This window comes from Sceloporus undulatus, chromosome 10 (genome assembly GCF_019175285.1).
Source record: "Sceloporus undulatus isolate JIND9_A2432 ecotype Alabama chromosome 10, SceUnd_v1.1, whole genome shotgun sequence".
In the NCBI taxonomy this organism is placed as follows: domain Eukaryota; kingdom Metazoa; phylum Chordata; class Lepidosauria; order Squamata; family Phrynosomatidae; genus Sceloporus; species Sceloporus undulatus.
The window spans coordinates 2,525,852-2,542,313 of NC_056531.1; the positions used below are offsets into that span (position 1 = coordinate 2,525,852).

The following is a 16,462-nucleotide window of genomic DNA, read 5'->3' on the forward strand; positions in this document are numbered from 1 at the left end:
CTAAATTCCAGCAGCGCCATATCAAAGTTGGACAAGAAACATGAAGACTGGGATAGTACTACAACCAGCAACAAACCAGGAAGGGGGCTCAATTGGTAGATACTGGTTTTGCATCCTAAACTTGAAGAACATGTAGCAAAAGGATCAGCTAGACAGAAAAGGGAGATTAATATCTCCAGAAGACACCTTACAGTAAATAACAAAGCAAGGTTCCATTTTCAAGATCTTGGTTCTCATGTCCCTATATACGAAGCATAAAGGCAATGGTACTTGGCAACGACTATTAATGTAGAAATATTTTGGTCGTGTATCACAGGACAGGCCAGTGCAGAATTAAAGCTTGGAAAAAGTGGTCTTTTGGACCAAATCTCCCAGAATTCCCCAACCAGGATGGGCACTGGCAACGGTGCTTGGAGATTCTGGGAGTTTTAGTCCAAAACGTAACTTTTCAAGTTCATCCTCACCCCCTGTTTAGCGACTTACCATTATTAGGGCTGAATCCATCCTCATTTGGATAATTTGCAGGAGCGACCTGGATGGTTGAGGAGGTTGGAAAAACTAAGATGTGTGTACAAGAGGCATCCTGCGGAGTATTCAGCTGGGATGACTGCAAATTAAGAGCAGTGCTGCGGCCAAACACAGATCCCATGGTAACAGCATCTTTGACAGAAGTAAAGAAGAGTTGCCATTATATTTCAGTGTATGTGGAAAGCTGCGCATGATGTGGGCGCACTGTATCAAGAAGCAGAGTAAGTGTTGTTTGGAAAACAAATCCAAACAACAAAGAGACAGCAAAGTGGAGGCAACATTAGTACAACTAAATCTAGAATTAGACAGCTGTGGATAAATTACCTGGCATCACCACAAATGACCCCTGGGGCTCCATTGCAACTAAACAGGCACTAAGAATTGAAGGAGAGTCTGCAGAGGAGATGCCACACATTCGACACACCTCCTTCAGCTGTTTACTGATGGCCTGCAATGAACACTCTCCAAGCAAGATGCTCCAATCTGAAAAAGAGAGAGCAAAGGGGAAATGCAGCTGTTCCCTTAGGGAAGATGATAAGTTTGTTATTCAAGAGATAAACCACAAAACTGTTGGCGAGGAATCACTACCCAGGAAGCATGGGTGACTGCAATCTAAGGGGCTGAAGGCCAATATTTTTCACCACTCTGGTATCCATATTCATAAAAAGACCACAGCACTGCTCAACAATCTCCAAAATGTTGTGTGAAGTAGTACTCCTAATGTAGGATTTTTTATGACTGTCTCAAAATTATTACTTGCCAGTAAAATCTACCTATTTCTTAATTTGCTATAAAATTTGTTTGGAATCTAAAATGCAGACAACCACATAATTACAGCAGGCATCAAGAACCTTGTGATTCTAGAATCTAAACCTGGTTTTCATACAACTTTATTAATATCTTTAATAATATCTAAAATTAACAATTGCCCATGCTTTCTGTTCTGACAGTACAAGTGGGTAAGCATATAAACATCCGGCAAGACAAGGACTGTTGCCTTTAAAGATAATGTAATAGCAATAACAATTTCTAAGTACAATAGCTAGGCTTAACACTCTATTAAAAGCCACATGGGATGTATTACCTTTTAGTTCCCCATGGCCAAGTCGACCAAGTCGGCCAATCACAACTCTCCACGGGAGTGATGTCATTTGGATGATCCCAATGCACCATTCCCATAGCTTCTGCAAGCCAATTTTACGGGGTGATACTTTGCATCTCCTTGACCTATGGGAAGAAAAAAGAGACAAAGAAAAGACAAGGAAAGTCTTTCTGCAACACTTGGTACCAAAGGTAATTTTAAATGAAAACTTAAAGGACTGAACTTGAAACTTGTGCATGCTGTCAATGGCTAGTTTTTTACCCTACCTGTTTGGCAGATCAATATTGACAATGCATGTTTCCAGCAACTCGCCGTGCAGGTCAGTGCAGGAAGCCAGGAGCCAGCGCTGATCATGAGACAAACAATACCCAACAAAAAGTACATTGTACTTCTGGCTGGCTTCTCCAAAGGTCTCCCCCAGCTCCGTCTGTTTGTCCTTGATGGGTGCCAGGATAAATGGAGGAGAATACAGCTGAATGGGACTGGGCCGCTATAAAAAAAAGGATATCACACAGAGGTTTTAGAAATAGTAGAAGTATGAGATGTATTGGGTGCATCTGAAATCCAGAGGAGAAAATGCATCCCACTGTCCTCTGCAAATCCAGCTATGGAGTTAACTTGTTTCACACACAGAAACAGGTTTGGTAGCTTTAGTATTTTGGATTTGTCAAGCAGTGACTTAAAACTGTGCAGATTATTTCCTCTGCCCTTTCTGTCTGTTCCTCATGGCAACGTGAGTCCAAAACAGTGATGTGTATTCAGACCAAATATCAGCTGTCTTTCTACCCTTTCTGAGAGATTGTGAAACACACACACACACAAACACTCCTGCACTTCTGCATGATGAAATGCTTACCTCAGGGTTATTGAGAGTCATTTCAATGCTGGCAGCTGGCCCAAAGCCCGTCAGAGACTTAATGTGAATCTGTGTGGGCAGTGGTCGCCTGCACTGGCAGTAGACTGAAAATGCCAGAGACTTCAAGTGCTGAATATAAAAGACCTGCTCATCCTTCATGGTTTGCAGCATGTATTGGCAAGGCACAATCTAGAATGTGACAGAGAAACGGCAAAGCCAAAATTAGACGGTTTACAACTTAGGACTCCTCCAGAGATCATATATTTAAGGCACACCTATAAAATGTTTTACATGTATACTCAAAAATGTAGGAATGCAAGAAGCTCCTCACACTATTGTGGGAAATAAGAGCTGGCTACAGCTTGTAGTGAATTTGGGCAAGCAATGTTCAAAGCGAGGTTCTTTTCTTCAAAACAAGACAACACTGCCATTTGCCACAGACTTCAGCAACCCTGGGAAAGCCTACACATGCATGTTTCTGACACGGTCATGACAGAGATAAGGAGGCAATCCACTGTCGGGAAAAGAGCCACTAAAGTTATGCCACTAAAGTTATTCAGAAGCAATGTTCATCATGACACTCAATGCACTCTCAACTCCAAAGCCTTCAAGAGAGCCTCTGCAACAGTACATTTTAAAGCCTAGTTCTCACAAATGGAAGATGTGGTAAAAAAGCAGTGCTATTCAAACTATAGGTAAGGATTCAATATTATGGAACTGCTCTGACATAGAGACATCTGTGAGGTGTACATGAGATCCTGAAGTCTAATTATATGATAAATTTAACACTGTGAATTTAGTTGTCACTGCTATTTGAGCGGGGGGAGGGGCTTTGTACCTTGTCTTACACAAAGAGAACAGATATACTCAGTGTCAAAGCAAATGGGATTAGCTCAAAAACTTCATTTCAACTGTTATACATGATTACTGTGTGGGTGCCCCATGAGATACTTAGTGTATGCTTAGTGTAAGCACTGTAGCCCATTTAAGGTGTATGTGCTGCACCATAAATTTAGTTTCTGTTCCAAAGCTACAATACACTCATCAAAGATGTGTCATCCCTGATGTATCAGTACAAACTGTGCTCCCAGGAAGTATCTTCAAGAAGAAAATGTGCTGTACTCAAAATATCTTGTATTGTTGCCTCGACTTCCACTGGAAAAACTCCATGTGCTTCAAAACCAAACTACAATGCACAGACATAAAACAAGACACATTAAGAGCTGGCAAGAGTACTGCTTGGCTGAAAACTAAAAATAATATTGGTCTCTAGTAGCACAGACTTTTCCTCTTGCCAACTGAAGACACTGAACTTGGCCTTTTACACACTTATGCAACTCTGGAAGAAGGAATACCTGAAGAATGAAAGAATTTCTCATGTTTTCAGGAAGGCTGTCCAGCATCTCTGTGTAACATCGCATCAGACTCAAGAGCCAGTGGTTGGTTGAGGCAGATTCCTCCTCTGAAGTGTAGGTGAAAGGATCTACCATATAAATGACGACAGCAGGAGGGTAGACATGGCTATCTGCAGACTCTGACTCGGAAGGAACTCCTATTCTTTCCCTCTCTGCAGAACTATTTTAAAAAAAAGGGTGGAATTAAACGTTTACTAAAAACTTCTTTACTAAGAGACAATATATGGTGACATGATGTCTTGGAGACTAGTTCAGTAAATAGGTAAAATAACAGAGGAAGGTTAAGGGGGGAGCTCTGAAGACCCAAGAAAAAGAATTATCTTGCTTAAAATGCATTTCCCGTAACAAAGTAAAAGTGAATCATAAGAATATGCCATCTTATCAATAAGAGTTATCTCGATCTATCCCAAAGTCTACATGTATGCTTAAAACCCCATAAATGAGCACAGTGTTATGTGCACTTAACCCTCCCAAAATCAATGGCCTTGTCTAGGCTTAATAATGTCTTGGAATGGGGCCAGCATGGTGAAAAATATCACTAATGTTCAGCTTAATATACTGAAACAATCTACAAAAAATGTAAAACATACAGTCATAGCTCACATCCGCTGCCATGATACTCATTTACAGGATTTACCTTTCCAGCCCTTCTTGATGCTGCTGAGATGAGTTATGTCCCAACTCTGCATCTCTTCCTGAGAATGAATTTCCTTGGGATCTCTCCATGGGATTTGCCCCAGGAATTGGGTTTTGACCTTGAGGTAGGCCACTGCTGAACCCTGATGCAGAGGTAGTGTTTGTCTGCTTAATACTAGATGCTGAGGATGACACTGACAACTGTGGCACTGTAGACCCTGAGGCTGAAGTGCTGCCCACTGGGAGGCTTGTAGTTCTACCACTGGATGCGGAAGAGAAAGAACTGCCAGTTGAAGGAGTCCCAGATGGAGCAAGAAAGGTTGAGCTGGGAGTAAATGATGCTGCACTCCCAGATAGTCTTCGCTCCTTGCTCAATGATGTTGATGGTGCATTTGGATGTTTAGGTGGCATCAGCAGGCTGCTATCAAGTTGCAAAGTAGCTAAGTAAGGTGCTGAAAGAACACAGAGAAGTAAAGATATTAGAGGGCTCTGAGGAGGAAGAATGCTGAAAAGTCTAGGCTTTCAAAATGTCGGCAGGACAATTTGCATTATGAATACTGAATAGGAGTCAAGTGCTTTTGCAAAGTTCCTGCAGAGTGGTGAGAAGGAAACAGACTTACCAAGTTTACCCAATGTTCCAGGAACTGGATCACTGTTATACTACTGATACATTTAATGGGATGTATTCTTGACTCAGCATACAGAATTCCAAACCTACCTGTTCCTCTGGGATTACACAAGGAAGCAAGACACTACAGTCCTATTCATTAGCCAACAGACCCATGACTGCTGAGACCCATTCCTAGCAAGGGGAAGGGAAAGGCATCGTGGCACCATTCAGTAGGAGAAAGTGGCAGCTTCCCATCTTTACTGCACAAACAATTATGAATAATCTCCATGACACTTTGAAAATAAAATTATCCAGATTCATTCTGACTTGGATGGTATAATGGATACAATCCTGCTGGTTCTAACTTTGGCCCCTGGTTGTCCAACGATAAGGGACACTTTTCATTTGTACAAACCAAGGATGTGATAGGATCCTTGGAGGAGACCCACCCTACATATGCTGGGCCTTTCCCCTTTAATGAGTTAAGGAGCTCCATCAAACACAGCACATGCTTGCTGAAAACAGGCAGTCTCTGCATGCTTACCTAGGTGGTGACGACACACTTGCGCATAAAGTTTCAGCTTGGAATGATTGTCACAGTCTTCAGTGCCCCAAGGTGCGTTGAACCAGTCACTCACAAGCTCATCTGTTAGCTTCTGAGCCACCGTCTTCCCCACTTGCATGATCCCATCATGCAATACTTTACAGATTGGTTTATGCTGCCCAAGCCGACACATCTAGTGGTACAAGGAAGTAAACCGATGGCAGCAGCAGAATATATGCAGATGTTATTGCTACTTATCTATATGTACCTAAGGATCCAAATGTTTATTCCACAACAAATATAAAAAAATATTTTATGTGTATCTAAAATTAAGCAAAGAAACTGGATGACAATTTCCCACTTACAATAACGGGCACAAATTACTTAGCGGGTTTACTTTTAGTTCAGTGGGACTTGAGTGTCCATGTGCTTTTCAGTGAGATTCAGGAATGCTTAACTTTCTTTGGATGCCACAACAGAATAGCAAGCCAATTAAATCAGAGGCTTTCTTTCTCCAAAATGTCTGCAAACTGGGCAAATATTAGCAGAGCATACTCTTGCGCACCTCATCTCACTACTTAATCATTACTGCTTCCTAGTGGATAATTAAAATATTACTGCTGTCTTGGAAAGGGGTGGGTGGGCAGATGTCTCTGAGAATGCACATGAAAGTAAGTGGAGTAGCAATATTAAACTGTAATGGGGAAAACACAAATGATGAAACTAATACAGAATTTTGCTTACACAAGGAAGCAAGGTATTACATACGAGAACCTGTAGTTTTAAATAATTTATTTTCTCATTCCTCGCCACACCACATACCATTTCACAAATAATGTGTGTAGATACTGTAGTCCCATGGATACAGATAATGAAAACAAGGCACATTTTTGCTAGAGTGTCTTCTGCTACACAACTGCCGCAGGGAAGTCGTATCCTAATCGTGGGCAATGGTTCTCCTCACCTACCTCATATACAATGCTCAGGTCTCTGAAGAACGTTTTGGCTCTATCAAGCAAGGCCTCATTTTCTGGACACACCACAATATAGGCAACATCTCGATGACCCCCATATGGATCCAACAGTAGCCTCTCCCAAAATGGCAAAGAGAATGGAGAGATTGTCAGCAAGTCCTTGTCATAACCAACCAGCAAAGTAGGGATTGGAAGAGGCTCGGGAGATTCTTCTGAACCTGAAGAAAAAAGACAATTATGGAACTATGATCATGGAATTATGTCAGATATCAAAGACTAGACTTCCTAAGGCTTTTGCAAACCACTAGTTTATACACAATAAAAAATTGTGAAAATTCATATGGAGCTGGAACTTCCATAAGTCAAAAGGATACCATGACTTCTTAGCTCTGAAACCATAATAATTTTGTTGCTGTGAAAATGAAATTCTTCTTTCCCCTCATCGCCCAAACTAGTACAAGCAGTTTAGTGACTGGTACATGGCATATGATTGTAACCTGGTTAATTCCTTTGATTACTTAAAATGATGTGGAACACAGCTTTGAGCCTCTTATTTGCATTATCTTGGGATCTTTTAAAACAAACTGGAAAAGACGTAACATTCTGCACTAATGCAAAGCAAAGTTGATAAATTATACAAGTGTTTTTACTGTACCATAGGTTCCACGTCCTGCCATTTTATGGAACTGTTGCCAAGTGAGGGGTCCTTGAACATGCTGAATGTTCTCCCAGGTCCTGCCAGTCCGCTTCTTCTGGATGGCATCCTGCAGAAAGGGCTGGAGAGAAAGCAGCATACGCACCACATCCTGGGAAGATAGAGTGCTGATGTCTAGAACTGCAAAACAATATAAACAGTTGGATTCAGCGACAGAACTGCAATTCAACTAATGTTTTAAATAAGAAGCAAACTCCAGAGGCTAGATACAATTAAAACAAGGATGGAAAACATCCAGCAGGGGAGGGGAGCATTCAACCCCTGGAGAGCCACACACCCCATTTTCACCCCACTGTATGACTTGTTCCAAACAAGAGTGGGCAGTTGGGGGTACTAGCCATTTTTGTGGGGGAAGGATTTTTTTAAAGGAATAACATCAGTTCTCAGCATCTCAAAACATTTTGCAAATAAAAAAAAAAATGATACCATTACTGTGAGGCCAAGAGTGAATCGTAGCACTTCTGACAAGAGCTTCATCCACTTTCCCACCAATAGGATTATCCACATACTGCCTGCCTTGCTCCAGGGCATTGAAGCACTCAATCCAGGAATCATTACTTTCAGCTTGAAGTCTGTCATAATTCCAGTCTGTGTAAGGTAGTGTTTGCCGGCTGGTTGCAGACATGTAATCCAAGCAGCTCAATGAGGTGAAAGGCTGGGTGTACTGATTCTGAAGGAGGAGGAGGAGGCTAACTGGAGGTTCCTGAATCTTTTTGGATCCCTCTCCTAGCTGAGGAATTAAGGTGGTCTGACACATCATCAGCCTCCTCTCTGCAACTTGGCCAATGTCCGAAGTCCTGCCAAAAATATCCAATTCATCCTCAATGAACAGCCCAGAGTTGTACCCTAGTTTGCGATTCACAATTGCACTAAATCCACAAGTACACCGATACTGGTCTTCGTTCGATGAATCCGGAATATAAAGCCCCACATCTGCACCCTTGATATTCATGTTGCAAGCACAAATGCAGCAGCTATCAAAGTTGCTATCTTTAAAGATATTCAGCACCGAGTCGGAAAGAATGAGCGTGACATACAGGCTATGGGCCTCTAGGACTGGTTGAATGGTAGCTGGCTCCACAGAATTAAGGGGACGAGTTGTAGAGGGTGTTGAGGCTGGTGACCCTTGGTCTGTGCTGTCATATTTTACCGATCCTTGCCCACTGGCAGTGCCCCCACCTCTAGGAGTCCTTGGGGTCCTGGGTGTGCGTGGTGTAGGCACGGAGAAACGGGGGGTGGCTGGGGAAGGCAAGACCCCAGCTCCACTGTTGCTGGCTGGGGCACCACTGTTTAGTGTCACAGGAGTGCTCATCTGGGGAGTGTTCATCTGAAGATAGTCTTGATCTGCTAGGCTTCCAACACTGGGTATATTGCTATAAGAAGATAAGAAGAAAAGTAGATATTGACTACATTTATAATTTTTAAACACATTAGTCTAAATGTGAGGTAGATACAAACCTATCAACCCCTCTGACTGAGGTCAAGTAATTAACACTGCATGTCACAGAGGACCTCACAGACTGAAGACTTTGCTGACCATGTAGAAAAGAGGCAGTATGCAGCTTGCAGTAAACCCTTGCTACCTAAAGCCCCACTGCTTCAGTACCAAATGGGAGAAGTAGGTGTAGAGATAATGCTCCATTGGGCAGGCTTTTCCAACACTATATTTTTAACAGCTGCAAATAATGTGAATTAAGTTGTTTGCTTCTGGACATGAGCAGTATATTTTGACTGACTGATGCCTACTAGAACCTTACCTGACCACAAGTAAATTTCCTAAACTAGTAGTATTCAGTCATTTTTCTGTCAGTTGCTCACTTGCAAAGGACACTTTGCCAGCTTGTACCACAACTGTACAGAGTCATCAACAGTTGGCATTAAAACATGTCCCTTGCCATCAAAACCAGTAATCTTCCTCCAATGCACATGTGGTCATGGATTTTCACAGTAAAAAGGGTACAGACAGAGATAATAATAATAATAATAATAATAATAATAATAATAATAATAATAATAATTTGTTTTATTTATATACCGCTATTCCAAAGATCATAGCGGTGAACAGCAACTAAGCTAATTTGCCCCCAACAGTCTGGGTACTCATTTTAGCGACCTCAGAAGGATGCAAGCCTGAGTCGAGCTTGGACCCTTTTGCTGGTCTTGAACTCGCAACCTTGTGGTTTTGAATGAATGGCTGCAGTACAGGCATTTAACCACTGCACCACCAGGGCTCCAGATGGCCATAATAATTCCTACTCGAAGGCTGATGGAACCCAAAAGGTTCCAGGAAGCCCTAGAGGGATATATGGTTGGGAATGACGGCGATCCTGTTGATACCTTGGTTGATACCTGGAATAATGATCTTACCAGGGCTATAGACAGCATCGCTCCTGAGCGTCCTTTCCAGCCCACTCCTAATAAAAAACCATGGTACACTGAAGACCTTCGTAAAATGAAGCGGACTGCGCAACGACTCGAGCGCCGCTGGCGGAAACATCAACGTTTATCCGACAAGACACTCCATGAGATCCTATTGAAGTCTTATGGGGTGGCAATAGATGCAGCAAAGAATTCCTTCTATGCTGCACGTATTGCGTCTGCTGAGTCTCGTCCAGCAGAGCTGTTTAGGGTGGTCAAAGAGCTAACTCAACCGTCTCCGACCCTAAACATATTATTTGAACCAACTAAAGCCTGCTGTGATGCTTTTAATAACTTTTTCGCAGATAAAATCTCTCAGATAAGGGCTGATCTGGACACCAGCATTATGGCAGAGATGGTAAGAGAGATATCCAGCATCTCTGTGGACCTTGTTAGACTGGATCATTTTGAGTTTGTAAATACTGATGAAGTGGACAAGATTCTTGGACGTGTCAGGGGGACGACGTGCCCTCTCGATCCTTACCCATCATGGTTGACCACCCAGAGAGGAAATGCAACAAAAACATTACTACAATCTATAATCTATGCATCCCTCAGAGAGGGAAGATTTCCATCACAATGAAAGCAAGCTGTCGTTAGACCGCTTTTGAAAAAACCCTCCCTGGATCCCCTGGTGAGAAACAATTATAGACCGGTCTCTCTTTTACCATTTTTGGGCAAGGTGATTGAGAGGGCAGTCGCCTTCCAGCTCCAAGCTGTCTTGGATGAAGCCAATTATCTAGACCCATTTCAAACTGGTTTCAGGGCGGGATACAGAGTTGAGACCGCCATTGTCGCCTTAGTCGATGATCTCCGTCTGGGCATCGGCAGGGGAAGTGTGACCCTGCTGGTGCTCTTGGGACATCTCAGGGGCATTCGATACCATACACCATGGTATCCTTCTGGAATGCCTGAGGGAGTTAGGTATTGGGGGCACTGCGCTCCAGTGGTTCCATTCCTACCTCTCAGGCAGATTCCAGATGGTGATGCTGGGGGACAGCTGCTCTTCCAAAAGAGCTGACATCTGGCATCCCTCAGGACGCCTTTCTGTCCCCTATGCTTTTCAACATTTACATGAAGCCGCTGGAAGAGATCATCCGGAGACATGGGGCGCGGTGTCATCAGTACACTGATGACACCCAAATTTATTTCTCTATGTCCCTGACTACTGCAGTGACTAGGGCTGGCATCTCTCCTCTGGATGCCTGTCTTGAATCAGTAATGGGCTGGATGAGGGAAAACAAACTCAGACTGAATCCAGAGAAAACGGAGGTACTTGCGATAGGTACCCCAAGTCCAGGGATGGAGTTTTGTCACCCAGTCCTGGATGGGGTCACACTCCCCCTAAAGGACGAGGTTCGCAGTTTGGGAGTACTCCTGGATCCGTCCTTACAATTGACATCCCAAATAGATGCGACGGCCAAGATTGCTTGGTATCAGCTTTGGTTGATATGCCAACTGCGTCCCTACCTGGACTGAAAGGACCTTGAAGCAGTAGTACTTGCACTGATAATCTCTTGGTTAGATTTCTGCAATGCGCTCTACTTGGGGCTACCCTTGTACCAAATTCGGAAGCTTCAATTGGTTCAAAATGCAGCAGCCAAATTGGTCACCGAAACATCTAGGTTTGACCAGATAACACCAATACTGAAATCTCTTCACTGGCTGCCAATTAGCTTCCAGGTGCAATACAAGGTGTTGGTTATTACCTTTAAAGCCCTACATGGCTCGGGCCCGAGTTACTTGCAGGAGCGCTTCTCCCTACATAATCCGCCCCGCACTCTCATAACATCTGGGAAGTTCTTACTAGAATATTATAATACCAGGTTAATGACAACTTCACATAAGGCATTCACTGCCGCAGCCCCAAGATTATGGAATGACCTACCGGAAGAGATCCATCTCATTACTACCTTAGATGCCTTTAAGAGGGCACTCAAAACGGATCTCTTCCGGCGGGCTTATCCACTGAATTCCATATTAAAAGGTTATGACGACTGCTCTTCCTTGACTCTGATTGTTGGCTAATGGACGAATTGTAATTTTTAGAGAACTAATAGGAATTCTTGGTAAATTCAGTGTTAGTATTTTATTGCTGTATTGATTGTAAATTGTACTAGGTATCTTTTAAGGTTGTAATCCTGCCTCGATCCGTGGGAGAGGCAGGAGGTATAAATAAACAATTAATAATAATAATAATAATAATAATAACAACAACAACAACAACAACAACAACACTTTTCTTCAAATGGCCCCATTATAGCAATCACTTCCTTGATGAAGGAGTGGAAACCCGCAGATTTAATGCTTTGGCATTCCTTTTCAGTTAATGTGAAAACTTTAAATATTCATTTTGAACTCCCATTCTGCCAGGTATTTGAGAAGGTAGTGCTGTGCAACCTGATTCACTGGAATACTTTTCTTGTTATCGCTAACAGACTTGAGTGGCAGCCAAAGGAAATGAAGAAAGCAGTCTACAGGTTCAGAAAGAAGAAGCTGAAGCACTGCGAGTGCCTTGGAGAAGGAATAAAAGGTGACCTAGAAATCTTGATTAGCAATCACTTCTTTGTCAGATGCCTGCAGTAATAGTCTTTGCTCTAATTGGATTAAACTGGAAAGAAAAGATTTTTATCCTAATAAATACCTGCAATTAATAATCAGCTAAGGGATCAGAAGGTAGTTACTGTAACAAAAAGCCCAGAAATTAAATCGCTGCAAAGACAGTGTCATGGGCTTCATGGTTCTCTCTTTCTTTTTTTGGTGTCAATTCCTTTGAGAGCCCTGTAGACCTTTGGAAGCTGGAAAATGACTGATATAAAGGAATGAGGTGAAGATATAAGTTGTTTCTGCTCTAAAATTAATTAATTGCCGTGGGAGAATCCTACACTGCATGTTAGATCTGAAGGAGTTTCATGCATTTAATAGATTCCATCCATGCTGTGGGGTTTGCATGGAATAAGAAGTGATAAAGTGGGTTTCAGTTCATATTCAGTGAAGACACTGGCAATAACTTCGGTGTAGACAGGATTAGAACACAGCAAATGGAAAAACTATTATGGAAGGATCAGGAAGAGGTACCAAGTTGAAAGACGGCACAATGGCATCCCTTCCATCTACACGCTGCAAATCTGAGAGACAGGCCACCTACTGCCAGTGTTAACTACTAGCCACATATCTGAGTCTACAAAAATGGGAAATAATGAGAATGATAATCTTAAGATTTATTCCACAGCAGCAGTGGTGGACAGAGTAACATTCCATTCCACTGATGTTGGGGACTATCTCCCAAAGGGCCTTGAGAATCCATCCCTCTTGATGGCCTACAAGGAAACAGAATGGGACTCATCTGTTAAAGAGCAGGACAAAAATAAGATCCCCTCCTTAATTAATCATAATCGTTAATTTTTACAGCTAAACAGGCACCTCTCAACTTCATTATGAGCAAAGTAAATATCAAGGCCAAGTAGTAAAGTTCATGACTCTTACGTAGTGAACACAGAAATCAAAACCTTTTCCTGTAGGACCATACAAAACATGTATACCTATTTCCCAATTCCATTGCTATACTTACCTGTAACCATCCCTGATGAAAGTAGCGTTAGATGGTAAAGGAAGTTGTTCAATTTTTGGAGGAATAGCCCAGGATGGCCGATAGACACAGGCCTCTGGAATCTTCAGAGGTAGCAGGCACTGGCTTGGTAGCATCTTCAAAGGTGCAAACGCAGAAGAGCCCATAAAGGGCTGAAAGGTTGAAACCTTGTGCACAAAGGAAAAATCCTGCAAATCCAAGGAAATGCATTATTTATGTTATGTCAAGTCCATTATATGTCTTATAAATAGTCTGTGTGTGTATACAAATGGTTGGGCAATGTCTCTGTCTTCAAAAATAGTGCCCCCTTCTCTAACTCCCCCTTTTTTGAGAATGTGGTATCATCAAGTAATAATGCCCCCCCCCCTTCCATCTCCTCCAAACTGGAGCAGCTAATGGTCAGCAGGGGTGGAAAAATACATTGTTCCTATTTTTGTTAACATCAAAAGATATGCAATTTCAAGGACCACAGAGAACAGAGGAAACACGAGTAAAATAAGTGATTGTATAGGTGGGACAGAAGAAGACAGGTTGGAGCAGTGAGATGACAGCAAGGGAAAAGGGAGCAGTGTCTCCTACCCACAGCTATACTACAGCCATGCCTTTCTGACAATTACAAAACACATACTGAATGGGAAGTGAATAAACTGTATTTGAAAGAGTAATGATCACCAATAAGAGTAACGATCACATCATGATAACAATAATAATCACATCAGTTAAGAACCTATTCACGAAAAACAATCAATCCTTGTTGAGTTGGCATAACAGACTTATTTGGGGCTAGCACTACAGTTGACAAATGTCCCAGTTGCAGATACAGAACTGAATCAAAGATGGTGTTTGCATCAATGAGAGTGAAGTATTTTTATGGTTTTATTATGAGCAAAAGGCCTAAAAGATAGATATTTCAAAATCAGACCATATTACATTTAGGCCAATTACTTGTGGAGATCTATCAGTTATTATCTTTCAGTTTTTCCAAACAGCAATAGCCAGTATACATGCTCCCTTCCCTTTATTTTACTGGAATGATGGTTTGCTTAAGGTAGATCCAAGGTGTGTATCTATGTATACACCCCTTCAGTGTATTGGAGTACAGTATATCAAATTTTTACAATTGTACCAAAACAGAAGGAACCAAAGGAAGAGAAGACAGGGCAATAACAAAGAACTCTTATGGTTTATATAGACTTTCCCCATCACATACTATCTAAACTGCACATACCAAGCACTGAATCTCAGAGCTTTTGTACATGCACTACACCACTGAGCTAAATATGGCCCTTTCCTAAGTTCAGGACACTGTACACACTTGATGCATTTGAGATTTCTAAGACTGATTTAGTCTTGTTTTGTTACCACTGCAGTATCTACAAATCCCCAACTTGGATGCAGTGAACGTGAGTGAAATGTGGTTAGAACAACCTCCTTATACATACCACCCAAACCATGTTGCAGTTCTACAGTATTAACAGCTTTGACTTGCTACCTTTATTTCTTCCGGCTTAGGACTGCCTAATCCATCTTCCACCTCCATTTTAAACTCTGTGAGTTGATTTGTAATCTTGTTGACCACTGGACTTTCCATCAGCCCCAGCGTAGACACTGTCTCTGAGCTGATACCATCTTTATAATTCATCACTGGAGAAAAAGCAGGGTGTTGCTCCAAGGATGGTGGAGTAGGAAACATCCTCTGCAGGTCTGCCACAGCTATAGAAGACAATCCAGTGTTGAAAAATTATAAAATAAGCTTTCTGTGATGCTCAAATAGAACGCATACTACAGAAAACTGAGGGGTCAAAATTAAGAGGCCTAAAAGACACCAGACTTGCAACTAGTCTCAGAATTAGCTTCACTAAACTCTACCCACAGAAGGGCCAAATCCCATGGAAAACCCATATCTAAAGTAAGAAACAAAATCCAATTAATTCTATGCTTGTGATGTGTCACTGCTTGTGATGCAAAGTAGAACATTTCCCACCATAATAACTGTTGGAAGAAAATAATAGGTTGCTTACCTGTAACTGGTTCTTCATTTGGCCATCTGTGAACTCTCAAACTTGAGTTGTTCTGCACCTGCACAGAACTGTTGAGAACCTTCCAGAGCAGAGTGACATGTTTGGCAGGAAATCTGCCACACTACTGTTCATCTAGCAGGATTCTTGCTCTTCTCAGTTCTGTGGCTGTCACAGTCAACAAAATCAAGAAGCAAGCAAAGAAGTGACCATCCACAAGGGAAGGAGGGCAAGTACAGTAGTGTAAGTTCACAGAGGAACACTCAAAGAACCAGTGACAGGTAAGCAAACTGTACTTTGTGATATCTGTGACTCACACATATAAGAGAAGAATTGACAGACTGACTGCATGGATGGATGGATGGATGGATGGATGCATGGACGAATGGTAAGGTGTGATGGAATAACCAATAAGACAGCTGTACCAAATTGTGCATCTCCCCAAGCTCCAACTCTTTTAAACAGAATAATTGTTATTACACATAAAAACAACCACCACATACACATCTTAATCTATATATCTAAGGTACACACGCACACAAACAACACCTACACTACTGACTTCCCATTCCCTAACTTTGCAGACTACCTTCAATAGTACTGATTTCAGGTTGTGCAATCCCTTTGATGCCACATTGGGTTCAGTAACTTCGTTGTCACAGAACTGGAGCAAAGCTGTGCCATCAAAGGTGGTGACTTTAAATAGATGAGGAAAGAGGTGGCATGTAAAAGCAGTTTTTATGTTGTGGTGCCATTTCCTGCATGGCAGGGGGTTGGACCGGATGGCCCTTGCGGTCTCTTCCAACTCTATGATTCTATGACCAACTCCCAAACAAAGCTTTCAAGCAGGAAACTCTAACATGCAAAGACTTCTTTGCAAAATTCTGGCAATGTCTACACTTTTCCACCATGTGTGCCTCTCCTAAGCAGAAAAGGCAGTGGGAATTCCTCTCAAACAGTGGGATTTAAACCCCACAGCAACACCTTTTTTGAAATATGCCTTTAAATGCCATAGGCTCCTAAATAGGATAAAAAACTTATTGATGATCTCACTACT

At 42.1% G+C, this 16,462-nt stretch overlaps 1 protein-coding gene across 2 annotated transcripts in view; it reads right to left on the reverse strand.

The window, feature by feature from the left end:
- The window catches only part of MED13L (mediator complex subunit 13L), a 99,841-nt gene that overhangs the window by 11,891 nt on the left and 71,488 nt on the right, over window positions 1-16,462 (reverse strand). For both annotated transcript variants that reach the window (XM_042441639.1, XM_042441640.1), the window contains 13 exons: window positions 14,880-15,100; window positions 13,370-13,575; window positions 7,807-8,753; window positions 7,321-7,500; window positions 6,660-6,883; window positions 5,692-5,884; window positions 4,539-4,989; window positions 3,842-4,061; window positions 2,487-2,675; window positions 1,897-2,120; window positions 1,613-1,755; window positions 853-1,011; window positions 484-660 (listed from right to left, as the gene is read on the reverse strand). In XM_042441639.1, the coding sequence (XP_042297573.1) occupies window positions 484-660; window positions 853-1,011; window positions 1,613-1,755; window positions 1,897-2,120; window positions 2,487-2,675; window positions 3,842-4,061; window positions 4,539-4,989; window positions 5,692-5,884; window positions 6,660-6,883; window positions 7,321-7,500; window positions 7,807-8,753; window positions 13,370-13,575; window positions 14,880-15,100 (3,534 nt within the window). The remainder of the gene's footprint in view (window positions 1-483; window positions 661-852; window positions 1,012-1,612; window positions 1,756-1,896; window positions 2,121-2,486; window positions 2,676-3,841; window positions 4,062-4,538; window positions 4,990-5,691; window positions 5,885-6,659; window positions 6,884-7,320; window positions 7,501-7,806; window positions 8,754-13,369; window positions 13,576-14,879; window positions 15,101-16,462) is intronic.